At 37.7% G+C, this 13,955-nt stretch overlaps 1 protein-coding gene across 1 annotated transcript in view; it reads right to left on the bottom strand.

The window, feature by feature from the left end:
- The window catches only part of LOC126366305 (proton-coupled amino acid transporter-like protein CG1139), a 40,216-nt gene extending 27,092 nt beyond the window's left edge, over window positions 1-13,124 (bottom strand). The window contains exons 1-3 of the mRNA XM_050009399.1: window positions 12,841-13,124; window positions 8,411-8,533; window positions 6,583-6,733 (exon numbers count right to left, since the gene is read on the bottom strand). Coding sequence (XP_049865356.1) covers window positions 6,583-6,733; window positions 8,411-8,533; window positions 12,841-12,857 — 291 coding nt within the window. The 5' untranslated portion in view covers window positions 12,858-13,124. The remainder of the gene's footprint in view (window positions 1-6,582; window positions 6,734-8,410; window positions 8,534-12,840) is intronic.
- Between the last annotated feature and the right edge of the window lie 831 nt (window positions 13,125-13,955).

Genomic DNA, 13,955 nt, shown 5'->3' with positions numbered 1-13,955 from the left:
TCATTTTTCTGCCGATCTGAACTTAAATATCTCGGTTTCGTAATTGATCGATATGGTCTTAGGACCGATCCTTCTAAAGTAGATGTTATTGCAAATTTTCCAACGCCAACTGACGCGAAGTCAGTTAAACGTTTCTTGGGAATGGCGGGTTGGTACCGTCGTTTTATCCAAAATTTCTCTCATGTTGCTAGACCTTTGTCTCGACTTACTAGTAAGAAGGTACCTTTCACATGGTCTCCGGAAGCTGAAGAAGCTTTCACCCAACTTAAATCTGCTCTTATCTCGTCACCTATTCTACAATGTCCTGATTTCTCTCAGCCATTTTACATCCATACGGATGCTTCCTCGTTTGCTATTGGTGCTGTTTTAACTCAAAGGGTCGATGGTATTGATCACCCTATCGCTTATAGTAGCAGAACATTAAACGCCCAAGAAATCAATTACTCAGCGACAGAAAGAGAACTGTTAGCTGTGATTTATTCTCTGGAGTTATACCGTCCTTATGTTGAGGGTAGCAAATGTTATATTATAACCGATCATGCCTCGTTGCAGTGGTTTCAGAATCTTAGTAATCCGAGTGGTCGTCTAAATAGATGGGCATGTCGTTTGAGTCAGTTCGATTTTGATATAATTCACAGGAAAGGTAAAGAACATGTGATACCTGATACTTTGTCTAGAATCAAGATTGGCTCAATTGAGATCGATCCCTACACTATTTCTGATCCTTGGTATATTGAAGTCTTTAACGGTTGTACTAAAAATCCTCGTCGTTATCCTAATTTCTCGGTAGTAAATGGTAAACTATGTCGTTTATCTAAAAATAAATATCATCTTATTTCTCAACACGATTGGAAAATCGTTGTTCCCCGTGAAAAATATGTAGAAGTTCTTCGAAAATATCATGATGAGCCTTCTTCCGGTCATTTCGGTGTGGCTAAGACCCACAAGAAAATTTCTTCCATTTATTTCTGGCCTTCTTTATTTAAAGATGTAAAATCATATGTTGACAATTGTGAGGTATGTCGTTCATACAAGCCGGTCAATACTGCTAGGCCTGGTCTGATGGGTAACCCCCGTCAAGTTACTAAACCTTGGGAGGTTATATCATGCGATATATTAGGTCCTTTCCCTTCTTCTTATTCTCGCAATCAATACTTATTCGTGGTCTCTGATTATTTCAGTAAGTATGTCCTTTTATTCCCTTTGCGTAGTGCAACTTCTAAGGCCATTGTGAAATGTCTTGAGAAACATGTTTTTCTAGTCCATGGCGTATGTCGTATCCTGTATACCGACAACGGTCCTCAATTCACTTCTAAAGAATTTAGAGATTCTTTAACTTCATTCGGAGTACCTCATATATTCTATAATCCTCGATACCATCCCCAGTGTAATCAAACTGAACGCGTGAATCGTGATATTGTTCGTGCCATTGCTTCCCTCGTGCGTTCTGATCATCGTAAATGGGATCAGAACATTCAGGAAATCCAGTGTGCGCTCAATACTTCGGTCCACGAAAGTACAAAATATACTGCTTTTTATCTAAATCATGGTAGAGAGATGGTCATCGATGGTGCTACTTATACACAAGATTCTTCACCTTGTGATGGGTCTACCATAGTAGTAGATACCCAAACTTTTGCTTCTCGGTTGCCGCGTATGGCTGAAGTCTTCAAGAAAGTTGAATGTCACCTTAAAAAGGCATATCAACACAATGTAAAATATTATAATCTTAGGAAGCGTCCTTTGGAATTGCGGGAAGGTCAAATTATTTATAAAAGATGTTTTCCTTTGTCCAGCGCTCCCAAGCACTTTTCTGCTAAACTAGCCCCTAAGTTTGAAAAATGTGTAGTGCATAAAAAGCTAGGTAATGTAGTTTATTCATTGAAAACCTTAGAAGGTAAACCTTTGGGTTCCTTCCACATTAAAGATCTTGTTGTTCGAGGTCCTAGTGAGGAAGTTTAGGTCTTCTCTCACTTTCAAAGTTGTGTTCAAGGACATTACCTGTTAAGTGGTCATCCCTATAGGAAGATGATCCATTTGATGAGGTTTCCCTCGTTCGAGTAATATCCGTAGGCCTTGTTTATGCATTTGGTGTGTGTTTGATTGTCACCCAAATGACGCCAAGGATATTCACTCTTATATGTAAAAAAGAAAATAGATTAAGTTTTTTTTAAGTACTTAAATAGTTTTTACTTGGAATAAGTTTAGTGTCATGGCCATGACTAAGTAAAACGTATGCATAAGGTTTAGTCTGTTATTTTAAATTTAAAAGTTAGGTAGGTCTTCCTTTAACTTGACTATGTTCAAGATATTTGTATGTTCATTTAAGGTTAAGCAGTGTTAGATTTAATTCTTTGAGTTGTCGTCTGACACCACCAGGGTGTTTCTTTGATTTGATTCAAACATATGTTGCCTATGTGCAATGTGTTTTCTTGGGAGAATCCCAAATTTTAACTCAGGTAAGCACGAGGCTAGTGCGTAATGTACTCATCCTTTTTCCCTTGGGCTACATGAGATGTGTTTTCAAGATTGATACATGGTGATCATGTTTGTTTCTTTCCATTCTTTTACCTTTGTAAGGTAAATGTACGTTCATAACAAGTTAACTCATCAGGAGTCGCTTGTTATTTCTCTTTCGTTACTAGAGTGTAGCGAAAAATTTTATTTAAAAATTTTAAATTTTTAAATAAAATTTTTCTTCCTCAACTAAAACGGAACTGTAACACGTTTTTTTTTACACTTCCCACTTGGCTGTATGGCATACAGGTGTGTGCCTACGCGCCGGGAAAAAGTTATGTTCGTTTGACATTTCGTTTACGCGATGACGATGGCAATTTAGTCCCGTCGCGATTATTTCTTTAAAGTGGTGTATAAGCCACATATATTATGATGGAAGGATGGTGAAGTCTTCTGGTGAGTGTTTAGATGGTTATTATCGTGGAACGTTGGCAATTATGAGCTACATATGTTCATGACAATGACCTAACCTCACGTTCTTTCTTTCAGTATAAAAACAATGGTTTAGTCCATCGACTAGGGGGAATGCTGTTATAATATCGTCCCACGTGATGTGGTGAGTGTTTTTACCTTTAATTCCGCGTCGTAACGGGGTTGACAGAGCTGTAACATGTCATTTTGTTACAGGGGTCAAAGTCCACCGGCCGAGTCCAGTGTTAAAGTTCTACTAGAATGATCAACTGTAAAGACTAACTTCAAAAATCAACTTCAAGGTCTTCCTTCAGGGTCTAGCTCCCCAGCCATGACTACCATTTGTGTTCATTATCTACTTTTACCGTCAGGGTCAGTTCCTGCTGCGGTCATGAATGTACATAATTCCAGTTTGGTGTTAAAATCTCTGGATAACATCTAGATATCTCTTCTTCATGATTAATTTAACTTATTATGGATAGTGCCATTCTCTCAATGCGTTATTCAACTAATACATGGAGTATTTATCCTCAATACATACTCCATGCCTTATGTCAGGACCTGCCGTCCTGACACTTTACTTATCCTCAGAGGGATAAAACCTAGTTGTTTAGGTATAATACTAAGTTAAGATACCATGTTATAGTAATAGATTTATTTCTTAATTTACATTAGGATGGTTTGTAACCGACTGACTTCATATTGTTTTATTGTGAAATTGTTGAATCAATTATACCTTTGTTAAAAGTGAAATCTTTATTATTTCCAATACCTTGGCTTTGTTTGTAATAGGAGGGGATCTTCTATACGGCGCCCAACATTTTAATCTTATTCTCCCCCTATTCTCTGAGTTCGGTGCCTATTTCCACGCCCTGGGAAACTAATATCTCATTATAAGACAACCTCTATAGGGGCAACTCACACCCCAACATTAACTGTCTTACAACATCAGTAAGTAGTAACCGGGACCAATGAAATGGCTTAACGTGTCTTCCGAAGCACAAATAATCCTACTTTTGGACAGTCAGGTGATCAGCCTGTAATGTTCTAATCAAACTAGGTATCACAAAGTGATTTTTGTGATTTGTCCCCACCGGGATTCGAACCCGGGACCTCCGGATCGTGAGCACAACGCTCAACCACTGGACCACGGAGGACGTCATAGCTTTATTGTTTCTTCAATTCCACATAGCCACTTAACCGGCAATGTATATTTGTGTGATAGGCTGCAATTTATCATTCTTAGGTACTTTTTGTGAAATACTGCATACAAAAATATGATTTTGATAAGTAGCCGATCATACTAAGTCATATCAAGAATTTTATCTTTCCTGTGATTATTGTGTATATGTCTATATAGTGTTGATTATTTGCCTTGAATGCTACAATGCACAAGACAACCTTTTAATATAGCGGAGCTGCATGGGTCGTAAATTTGCGGACAAGTGGAGTGGAAAGTTGAAGTAAGAATTATTACGTTTCGTGCTCACTTGGCTCTTCCAACCTTTTTCTTTTATTCCGTGGTATTAGAGTCCTGCGATAGATATGAGGAGCTCGGTGGCGCAGCGGTAAACGCGCTCGGTCTGCGATTGTTGACGTTAAGCAACTTTCGCAAAGGCCGGTCATAGGATGGGTGACCACAAAAAAAAAAGTTTTCATCTCGAGCTCCTCCGTGCTTCGGAAGGCATGTTAAGCCGTTGGTTCCGGCTGCATTAGCAGTCGTTAATAACCACCAATCCGCACTGGGCCCGCGTGGTGGTTTAAGGCCCGATCTCCTTATCCATCCATAGGGAAGGCCCGTGCCCCAGCAGTGGGGACGTTAATGGGCTGATGATGATGATGATGATGATAGATATGATGAAAAACATAGTGACAGGTTACTAGGACTAGGTATTTGGCCGGAGCTATGACTGATGATAAAGGTCAATGCCCCCTGTTTGTCTGGGGCGTCACAAAATATCTTTACAAAAAATAGTCATTTAAAAAGAGGTCTGGCTCTCCTTCATTTGTACGTACCTACGTTACGGTTGTATTCACCTTTTCTTCTTCAAAAACACTTTTTGTTCGTGTTATTTACCAAGTTATTTTTACTTTGATATTAATAATCTTTGTCTTTTATGTTATTTTGAGTTCAATAACCTCATTGGAATAAAGTACATGTATTTATTTGCAAACTATTTCTGTTTATAAAATAGGTGAAGTTAAAAGAAAATTTAGAGTACGGCTAGGTATACTATAGGGTTTTTCTAAAGAGATAGATAAAATCAGCAATGGCATAACAATAAATGAACAGAATATAATTAGTATCAGACTTGCAGACGATATCGCTGGCCAATAATAGAAGACCTACGAATCCTACCAAATCAATGAACACAGTTTTTCAAAAACAATAAACATTTGTAAAACCAAAATTCTAACAATTTCTAAAACTCCAAAAACAGAAAGCCAAATAATTAGTTACATAATATCTCGATTGAAAATGTAAAGAACTTTAAATATGTATGCACCCAATATTTACTTTAGACGTTAAAACGAGAATAGCAATGGCAAAACAAGCCTTTCATAGCAAGGGGTGCATATCCAAAGCTAAGATAGCCAAAGCAATCAGAAAACGATGCATCAAAACTTTCATAGGGATTACTTATAGCCCTCTATGGATGTGAAACTTAGACATTGACACAGAAAGGCGGAGAGAAACTCGAGGGAATGAAATGTGGCGTTGGAGGAGGATGGAAAGAATAAGTTGGACAGAAAGGGTTACTAATGAGGAAGTGCTAGTAAGAGTAATGGAAAAGAGGAAAATATTTAAAGTTATTGCGGACAGAAGAGGCAAGGTGATTGAGGGGACGACGATGATAAGGGACGCTACAAGGAAAGAGAGGAAGGGAAAGACCAAGAAGAGCTTACATGGAACAGATTAAAGAGGAGGCGTACCGCGTGTCTTATAAAGAAGTGAAATAATTGGCCTTTGATAGACAAAACTGGTGAATACTACACCGACAAGAGCGTGGCTCTTAAATTAGTGATGACGATAATGGCTAATGTTTGAGATAAAACCATGCCTCTGTAGGTTTTTACGATATGCCCGGAAAAATAAGCAGCTGAACGTGATCTATGCTGTTTATACACCCCACTCCATCATAAGGAAAGTGGATCAGACAAACGACAAACAAACCGTGGGAAAAGTAATTTCAAGTTAAATTATTCTGACGTGGACTTTATTTCTAAGCGATAAAAACAAACTGTGAAATCTGGATAACGCGCTGATATTTATCTTCTTGTTGGCAACACAACCAACCTAAAATATTTCATTTTTTATATTAAATGGCAACATTAAATTGGGCTCACGATCCAGGATTCAAATCCCGGTGGGGTCATTATTATCACAATAAATACTTAGTGATCCCTAGTTTAGTATGGACATTACAGGCTGTCACCCAATTGTACGAAAGCAAGATGATCCGTGCTTTGGAACGCACGTCCCGGTTTCTATTAACTGGTGTAAGTACGTTGTGGGTAATGAGCATGAACAATGATATGAGCAATGTTTGGCGGTCCAATAATAACCCAGACACCAGGGTTGCTGAGGTTGGTCTTCCACCTCACAACCCACACGATAGAAGAAGAATATTTTAATAAAAGAATCCAACTCACCAAGATATGCACACAATGTGTCGCTATGAATCCTACTATGACGGTTCCAATACATCCTGGAATGATTCCTGTATGCTTGAACGCTGCTGGCATGGACAGTATACCGGATCCTAACGACGACTTCAGTAGGTGGAAGAATGACCCCAAGGTCCTGTTAAGAAAATAGCAATCGTTATTAATCACACTTGATATTAACTCAGGATCATGGTGAATCATCCATCAAAGGTTTTGTTACGAGCTTACTGACACCTCATGTACACTTTAAGTCAGGATTAAGTAAGTCGACTTGAGTATCGAAAAAAAATACTGATTCCAGAAATTTTACTATTTTGTAAAATAATGCCCATAATATTGTAGACACCACTTTGTTACATCGTATGAAACACGTTGCATTTTAATGAACTTTATTGAAGCAGGAAATACTATAATTATGTACTTAATATCATTGGTAGCAGGTGTCTTAATAGCCTCTTCCACTCCAACAATGTTGTCGAGTTTTGCGACATGCCTGGACGATAAGCATCAAAGTATATTTATTAAATTTTACATTGCATCACCCCGCATCGAGTCGCAAAATTCGCTAAAAGATAGCTTTTGAAACACTTTTATGAACTATAACATCTGACGTAAATAAATAATGCAAGTTAAGTATTCTTACAAACTACTAACGCAGGTATTACGAGTTAACAAAGTTACAAGATGATTAAAATACAACAGATTAGTATCACGAGTTCACAACAAAACAAAAAACCTATCAAGCGTGACTCGTTCTCACGCCTCGAGGGTTAGCGTTAGGCGACATAATATATTATACAGGCTGTTAGTGACATTGTAACGAAAACTTTGAGGGATGATTCAGATCATGATTCTGGGCTAATATCAAGGGAAAAGTTTACGTCGCAAAAGTATGGAAATGAAAACACACACACACTAAAATTTTCATGAATTTTCCAACAGCAAAATTCCACTTGGTATCAACTCAAAATCATGGTCTGAATCATCTCGCTCAGTATTCGTTACGATGTCACTAACACCTTGTATACATAAACACCTGTAAAGGGTAATAAATTGAGCGGCCGGGCATAACCACAAAAAATAATAACATAATAAAAATAAATACAAATATCTATATCGACGTCTTAGGACGCTTACAGACCAACGACAACGTGTATATTATGTAAAATTTTCTTTTCTACTTGCATAATACGAGCGTTATTTTTGACTACACTGCAATGACGCATGACGTAATGAAACGTCATAACTGGGCGTTTGCCGTCGGCATGTCGGCAACGTCGTTGAGACGTTCGCTGGAGCGTGGACGACGTCGTCAACCGTCGTCGCCCCTTGTCGATTAGGTACTTCGTCGCCACGTTTCACTTATAGTGAAAAAAGCACGTAAGTGCCTTTTTCAAAAATCACATTCTAATATGATCTGTTCAACATTAAATTTTACACCTCAAATTTTTACCTGGATTGAAACTAGCGTGTCTATCGCGTGTTTTGTTAACAAAAACCACAACCGAATGTGATTTTTCAAAATAATAAATCATCATCACTAATTTAAGAGCCACGCTCTTGTCGGTGTAGTATTCTCCAAAATAAAAAAATACATAAAAAATATAATAAAAATAATGTACTTAATACAATAATTGGTAAGTATAAGTACATAATAATTATAATATAATAAAGAAATAAAAACCAACTAAACAGGAACCAGGTTAATCAGGAGACAACTGACACTTACGCTTGAGTTTGTTTGACACTTTTGATCGTGATGAACCGTATGGTGGTCTTATACATTATACATAGTTTTTTAAACATTACTTACGATGTAGGATGCTCCACTTGTCGATGCTCCAAAGGGTTGTACTCCTCATCCTTCTTGCTATCCACATCTAAAGTGATGGTGGATCTTGTTTGCGAAGGCAGACAGTCTACGCTGCCCATCTCACTGTTGACAATAAAAATATGTAAGTACCGGGTGAGAGTCCTCAACGGTGCCCATTAGAAATGTTATTTCAGGCAACCCTACAATAAGTCACGTCAAAAAAAAAAATACAATAAAATAAAAACTCAAATATAATCCACTCAGACAACCTGTAGACTATAAACTACCTCGTTTTACACAGACATTACACATTGACATTATCGTACACGCGCTTCTGTGTGTGTGACGTCTGACACCATACGATTCAAGTCTAAAGTATGTTCGAGGGGGTGAGGTAAACTAACTAAGACGCTGGTGGGGAGCGTTGCCGTTCTATACGTAGTATTATTCCTTGAAATTATCTCGCTTACATCGTAAATGAACTACATAGATTAAGTAACTTGGAATCCTTACCGCGGTAACCGAAACCACGGGCGTGGAAGATAAAACTACAATGTCAGTAGGTAGGTATTGTTTTATCTTCCGACAATAAAAAGTATGAGAGGCCCTTTAAAATTTTGGTTGTTTTCCAAGTGTTTCTTTCCTTTTTGCCTGGTATGTTTATTTTTTTATTCAAGTAAATAAGACATCGTACAGATACGAATAAGCAGGTTATCTATATTGTACAATAAAGTTTATAAATACATGATTTCAGTGTGTAATCTAACCCGACATTGGCTAGCTTACATTATAGACATGGCGGCGCCAGTACAAGTAGTTACAGCATTGGTTAACAAAAACAACCTTAACACAACCCACTGCTTCTTCTGTCGTGTGGGTTGTGAGGTGAATTACCAACCCCATCAACCCTGGTGTCAGGGTTATTATTGAGCCGCCAAAGGCCCCTGACATGGCTCATGTAACGACTATTTACTTACATCAGTAAGTAGTAACCGGGACCAACGGCTTAACGTGCCTTCCGAAGTACGGATTATATTACTTTTTAGACAATCAGGCGATCAGCCTATAATGTCCTAACCAAAATAGGGATCACAAAGTGATTTTTGTGATGTTTCCCCACTGGGATTCGAACCCGCGATCTCCGGATCGTGAGCCCAACGCTCAACCACTGGACCACGGAGGCCGTTGACCCACTGCTGGGCGAAGACCTCTCCTCAATCAATCCGAGGGGGTATGGCGCATACTCTACCATGCTTATTAATGTAAAATCTTTCATCCGAAGGTAAGTATTGTAATCGCACTAGAAAGCCTCTTGATCATGTTATAATGTATTCCTAGTAACAAAGCTTATATCAATATTCTTAATGGAAATAAGTATTAAGCAATATATCAATATTACTCAGGATTATTTGAGCCCTGGTAGCCCGGTTGATAGAACGCTTCCTTCTCACTTTGAGGTCACAGGTTCGAAACCAATGTTTGTCTAATGTGTTTTCAATTCATGTTTGGGTCATAAATGATTATCACGTGCTCAGTGGTGAAGGAAAATATCGTGAGGAAACCCACATTCCCGAGAAAATGCATTTTCGGAGGTATATTAGGCTGGTTTTCTTTCGCGGGTTGGAAGGTCAGACGGGTAGTTGGTTCTGTAAAAAACCATACCTTTCAAATCTTCAGGTTAGGTAAGCGGGCCCTGTGAGAAACGGGATTTTTTTTTTTAATTTATTTATAAACAAAATTACATACATATACATTTTAATACCATCATAATAATAATGCTAATGATAATGCTAGGGATATGATGTCGTTGTGAAACGTCACGTTCCCAATACCAATCCCGACTTTTCACGACACCAGCGTTGTCAAATTTACAAAAAAATACTTTCGTATGCAGTATCTCACATAAAATATACATTGCTGGTAACGTGGCTATGGAATTTGAGAAGCAGTAGAGCTATCGTATCCAACCCGCGAAAGGAAAACCAGCCCAATATACGTGTGTAACTTTCTAAATCATCCTGAGTAATCATCATGCCCCTAACATTATCCCGTTTCTCACAGGGTCCGCTTACCTAACCTGATGATTTGACAGGTCCGATTTTTACAGAAGTGACTGCCTGTTCGACCTTCCAATCCGCGAAGGGAAAACCAGCCCTACAGGTTAGATAACATACTTTCGCATTATAACCACCGAGCCCGAGATAATCATTTATAATCCAAACATGGATTTGAAAACAAATGCGATAATGATTGGTTTAGGCTCGTGCTGGGATTCAAACCTGCGAACTCATAGTGAGAGTCAAGCGTTATTCCTACTGGACCACCAGGGCTCGCAACGACGACAATGTGAGTTTTCACCTTACGACATTGTGATGTGAAGATGTGAGCAGACAGGTGACACGTCGCAAGAAATGCTGCAAATGTCAGCTGAATTATTGTGCATGTGTTGCAGCTAACTAACTTAATTCAGAAAGTCATTCAAAAGATATTTCCCGTACGTCCGATTGGTCGAGCGATCTATCGGCCTCTCTCTCTTTATTTAAGAGCTGCGCTCTTGTCGATGGAGTAATCGCCTTCATTACTCCATAGACAGGGCGTGTAGAACGGTGGTTGCCCCAATCGCCTTCTGTTCCGCAGTACTCCGACCAATATCTCAATCGGTGATGTTCTAGCTAGTGCCCTACCAGAATCCATTTCTACGGCCTAAAACCAGTACTGATACCGCTGCTACCCGGCATATATTATATATCGGCTTAATAGGATTTATTTTTCCTTTTAGGCGACAGGTGTTACCTGAGTATGGCGAACAAGAAAAAAAGTCTCACTGGATCGATGAAACGATCGAACGGGGAACCATAAATATTCTACCATTAACTAGCGGTTTTGGAAATCAAATCAAATCAAATCAATTTAATTGCGTGAGCACATAAAATACAAAAAGGTGGTAAAAATAATTTAAATAACAATGTTGTGATGTGTTCGGCCTGCATGCAGGCGTATCAATATTAAACAAAAAATGGTACATTGAATAGAAGATAATTGAAAATTTTACTTATTACAAAATTTAATTATTTTTATGTTCAAAATATTCCTTCAAATAATTATTTTAATATTGTTACGTAACTATTAAACTAATACCCAATCATAGATAGATAATTACTTGTTTCAATTAAATAGGGATTAATATCCAATGAACGTATTGTACCTACACGTGTACCTGATTTCGTTATATTAACAATTGTTAGATAAAATAATAGATATTTTGGTTAGGGGATTTGGTTTATGTTAGTTGAGGAATGTTGTTGAATGTTGTTGTTGTTTAACCCTAAAGGTTGTATTACGCTAGTGAGGAAGTGTCAATGAAGGTTCACAATAATTATAAATAGATAGGCTTTAAAAATTCAACGAATTAAATAATTAATTGCATTCAGTCATTATTTTTACATTCAGTACATAGCCTCAGTTCAATTTTATTGCAAATGATTAGCGTGTTTTGATGAACAATCTGATTTGATTTGATTTGAACAATCATCATGAATAATTAAGTAAGCAAAGGCGCCGCGGTCAAATTACGAACGAGACGAAAGAACGTCGGCGTCTAATTTCAAAATTCGAACATGCAAATATATTCTGATAAAAATTAAAAACAATGGACCGCGCGCAGCTGTCGCTATTCAAGACTAAAGTAAGTCCGACGGGGGTGAGGTAAACCTAGCTCAGACGCTGGTGGGGAGCGGAGAGTTGCCGCTAGTTTTATTTAAAATTCGAAAAGGATGGTCCTTCGAAGGGCATTGGCAAAACATGCGCCTGGATAAGAAACTCTGTAAAAAGAGGAATCATTTGCTCAGCAAGTCAATAGGCTAGGGTATCACCTTCTATCGTGTGAATTACCGGTGTGAATGCCGGTGAATTACCAACCTCATCAACCCCGGTGTCAGGATTATTATTGAGCCGTCAAAGACCCACCGTGATGTGACTCACACATGTTAAAGATCACGTATGTAGGCAATAAAATGTGTATCTAATGTTTAAAACTTTAAAAAAGGCTTTAAAAAAGGCCACATCGAAGCCATTCATATAAAAAAAATAAATTGTAATTTGACATTTGCTCATACAAAGGTAAATGAGCATTGCAAACAAATGTCAAATAGCAATATTACATTTTTAGATAGTTGTTTTGTTGTGGCCTTTTGAACCCCCTAGCTCTCCCTATATGTCCAGACAGAGAGTGAATGTTCGAGGCAAATTGTCAATAAGTTACGAACGTTAAAAATATTTCCAATAACCGATCCAGTTCCGGCAGTTTCATAAAACACTAAACGAAAAACAAAACAAAGTCATTATGAAGTCGTTGTGAAGTCATTATGCTAACTAAATGCATTATACAAGTAGAATGTAATTATTTCAAAGAAACAGAATGGAACACTCACCTGACATTTTTCTCCATTAAAAACGAATTTCCTCACACAGTAAAGTGCACTCTATTGCAACTGAACACTGCACAATTCAACTTGTTCCTTTTTACATTTCACTGAAATCACGAATTCGACTCGACGCAGTTGGTTACAGTCGCTGAATGACTATTGAATCTTTGCGATGTTAGATCTTCATTTGTCTTAGGGTGACTGTTCGTTAAGCCTTTTATGAGACTAAAGTAAGCCGTAGAAAGAGACTAGTAGATGTCAACATTGAACGGCGAATGATTATCTTATGGCACTTCTTGAGACCCTACTTAGCGCTAGGGTGACTATGACTTGGGTTCGAAAATGAATGAATGAATTATACAGGGTGACAGTGTAATCGTAACTAAAACATGGATGGATTATGACTCTGAGTTAATATCAAATAGAATTTTCCAACGTAAAAGTATGTAACTAAAAATAATTAAAAAAACTACAATTAACATGAACTTTTCGACAGGAAATTCCACTTGATATCAACTCAGAATCATAGCCTGCATCACTCAATATTCGGTACGACGGTGTTAGTGACGCTGTACCGAATGTGTTAGAAAGTATTTGTCGAATCGAAATATTATGTTTAACTTTTGTGATATAAGATAATTCTATAAGTAAGGTTTATTTATTAAATAGGTGCATTGTCACTCGCACGATCTTGTTATACAAGATAATAGATGAGTGGTTCTAAAACAATGTATACTTAGTCTTTGTTTGAATTATGAAGTATCAACATGTCATAATAATTATTATTGTGATGTACTACGACTTGACTTTTTAGTAAATAATTGCCTACATATACTTTGAACTATCTACTCTGTACAACGATGTAAATATTTACTTAATTACTAAATATTGTCTCACATTTGAACTACATTGAGATTGCTACTTATCAATAAGGCCGCCTATTGCACTCTATCTATTTCTCTTTTGTTTTGTATTTCCTCATCGTTTCCCAAGCATTATCCCGTTTTTCACGGGGTCCGCTTACCTAACCTCAAGAGTATTATATTTATATACAGGGTGTTAGTGATATCGTAACGAATACTCAGGGGGATGATTCAGACCATGATTCTGAGTTACTAGAA

The sequence above is a fragment of the Pectinophora gossypiella genome, chromosome 4, assembly GCF_024362695.1.
Source record: "Pectinophora gossypiella chromosome 4, ilPecGoss1.1, whole genome shotgun sequence".
NCBI classification, from domain to species: Eukaryota; Metazoa; Arthropoda; class Insecta; order Lepidoptera; family Gelechiidae; genus Pectinophora; species Pectinophora gossypiella.
Note: the sequence above shows the minus strand (reverse complement) of the source record. Positions and strands in the feature narration are given on the sequence as shown.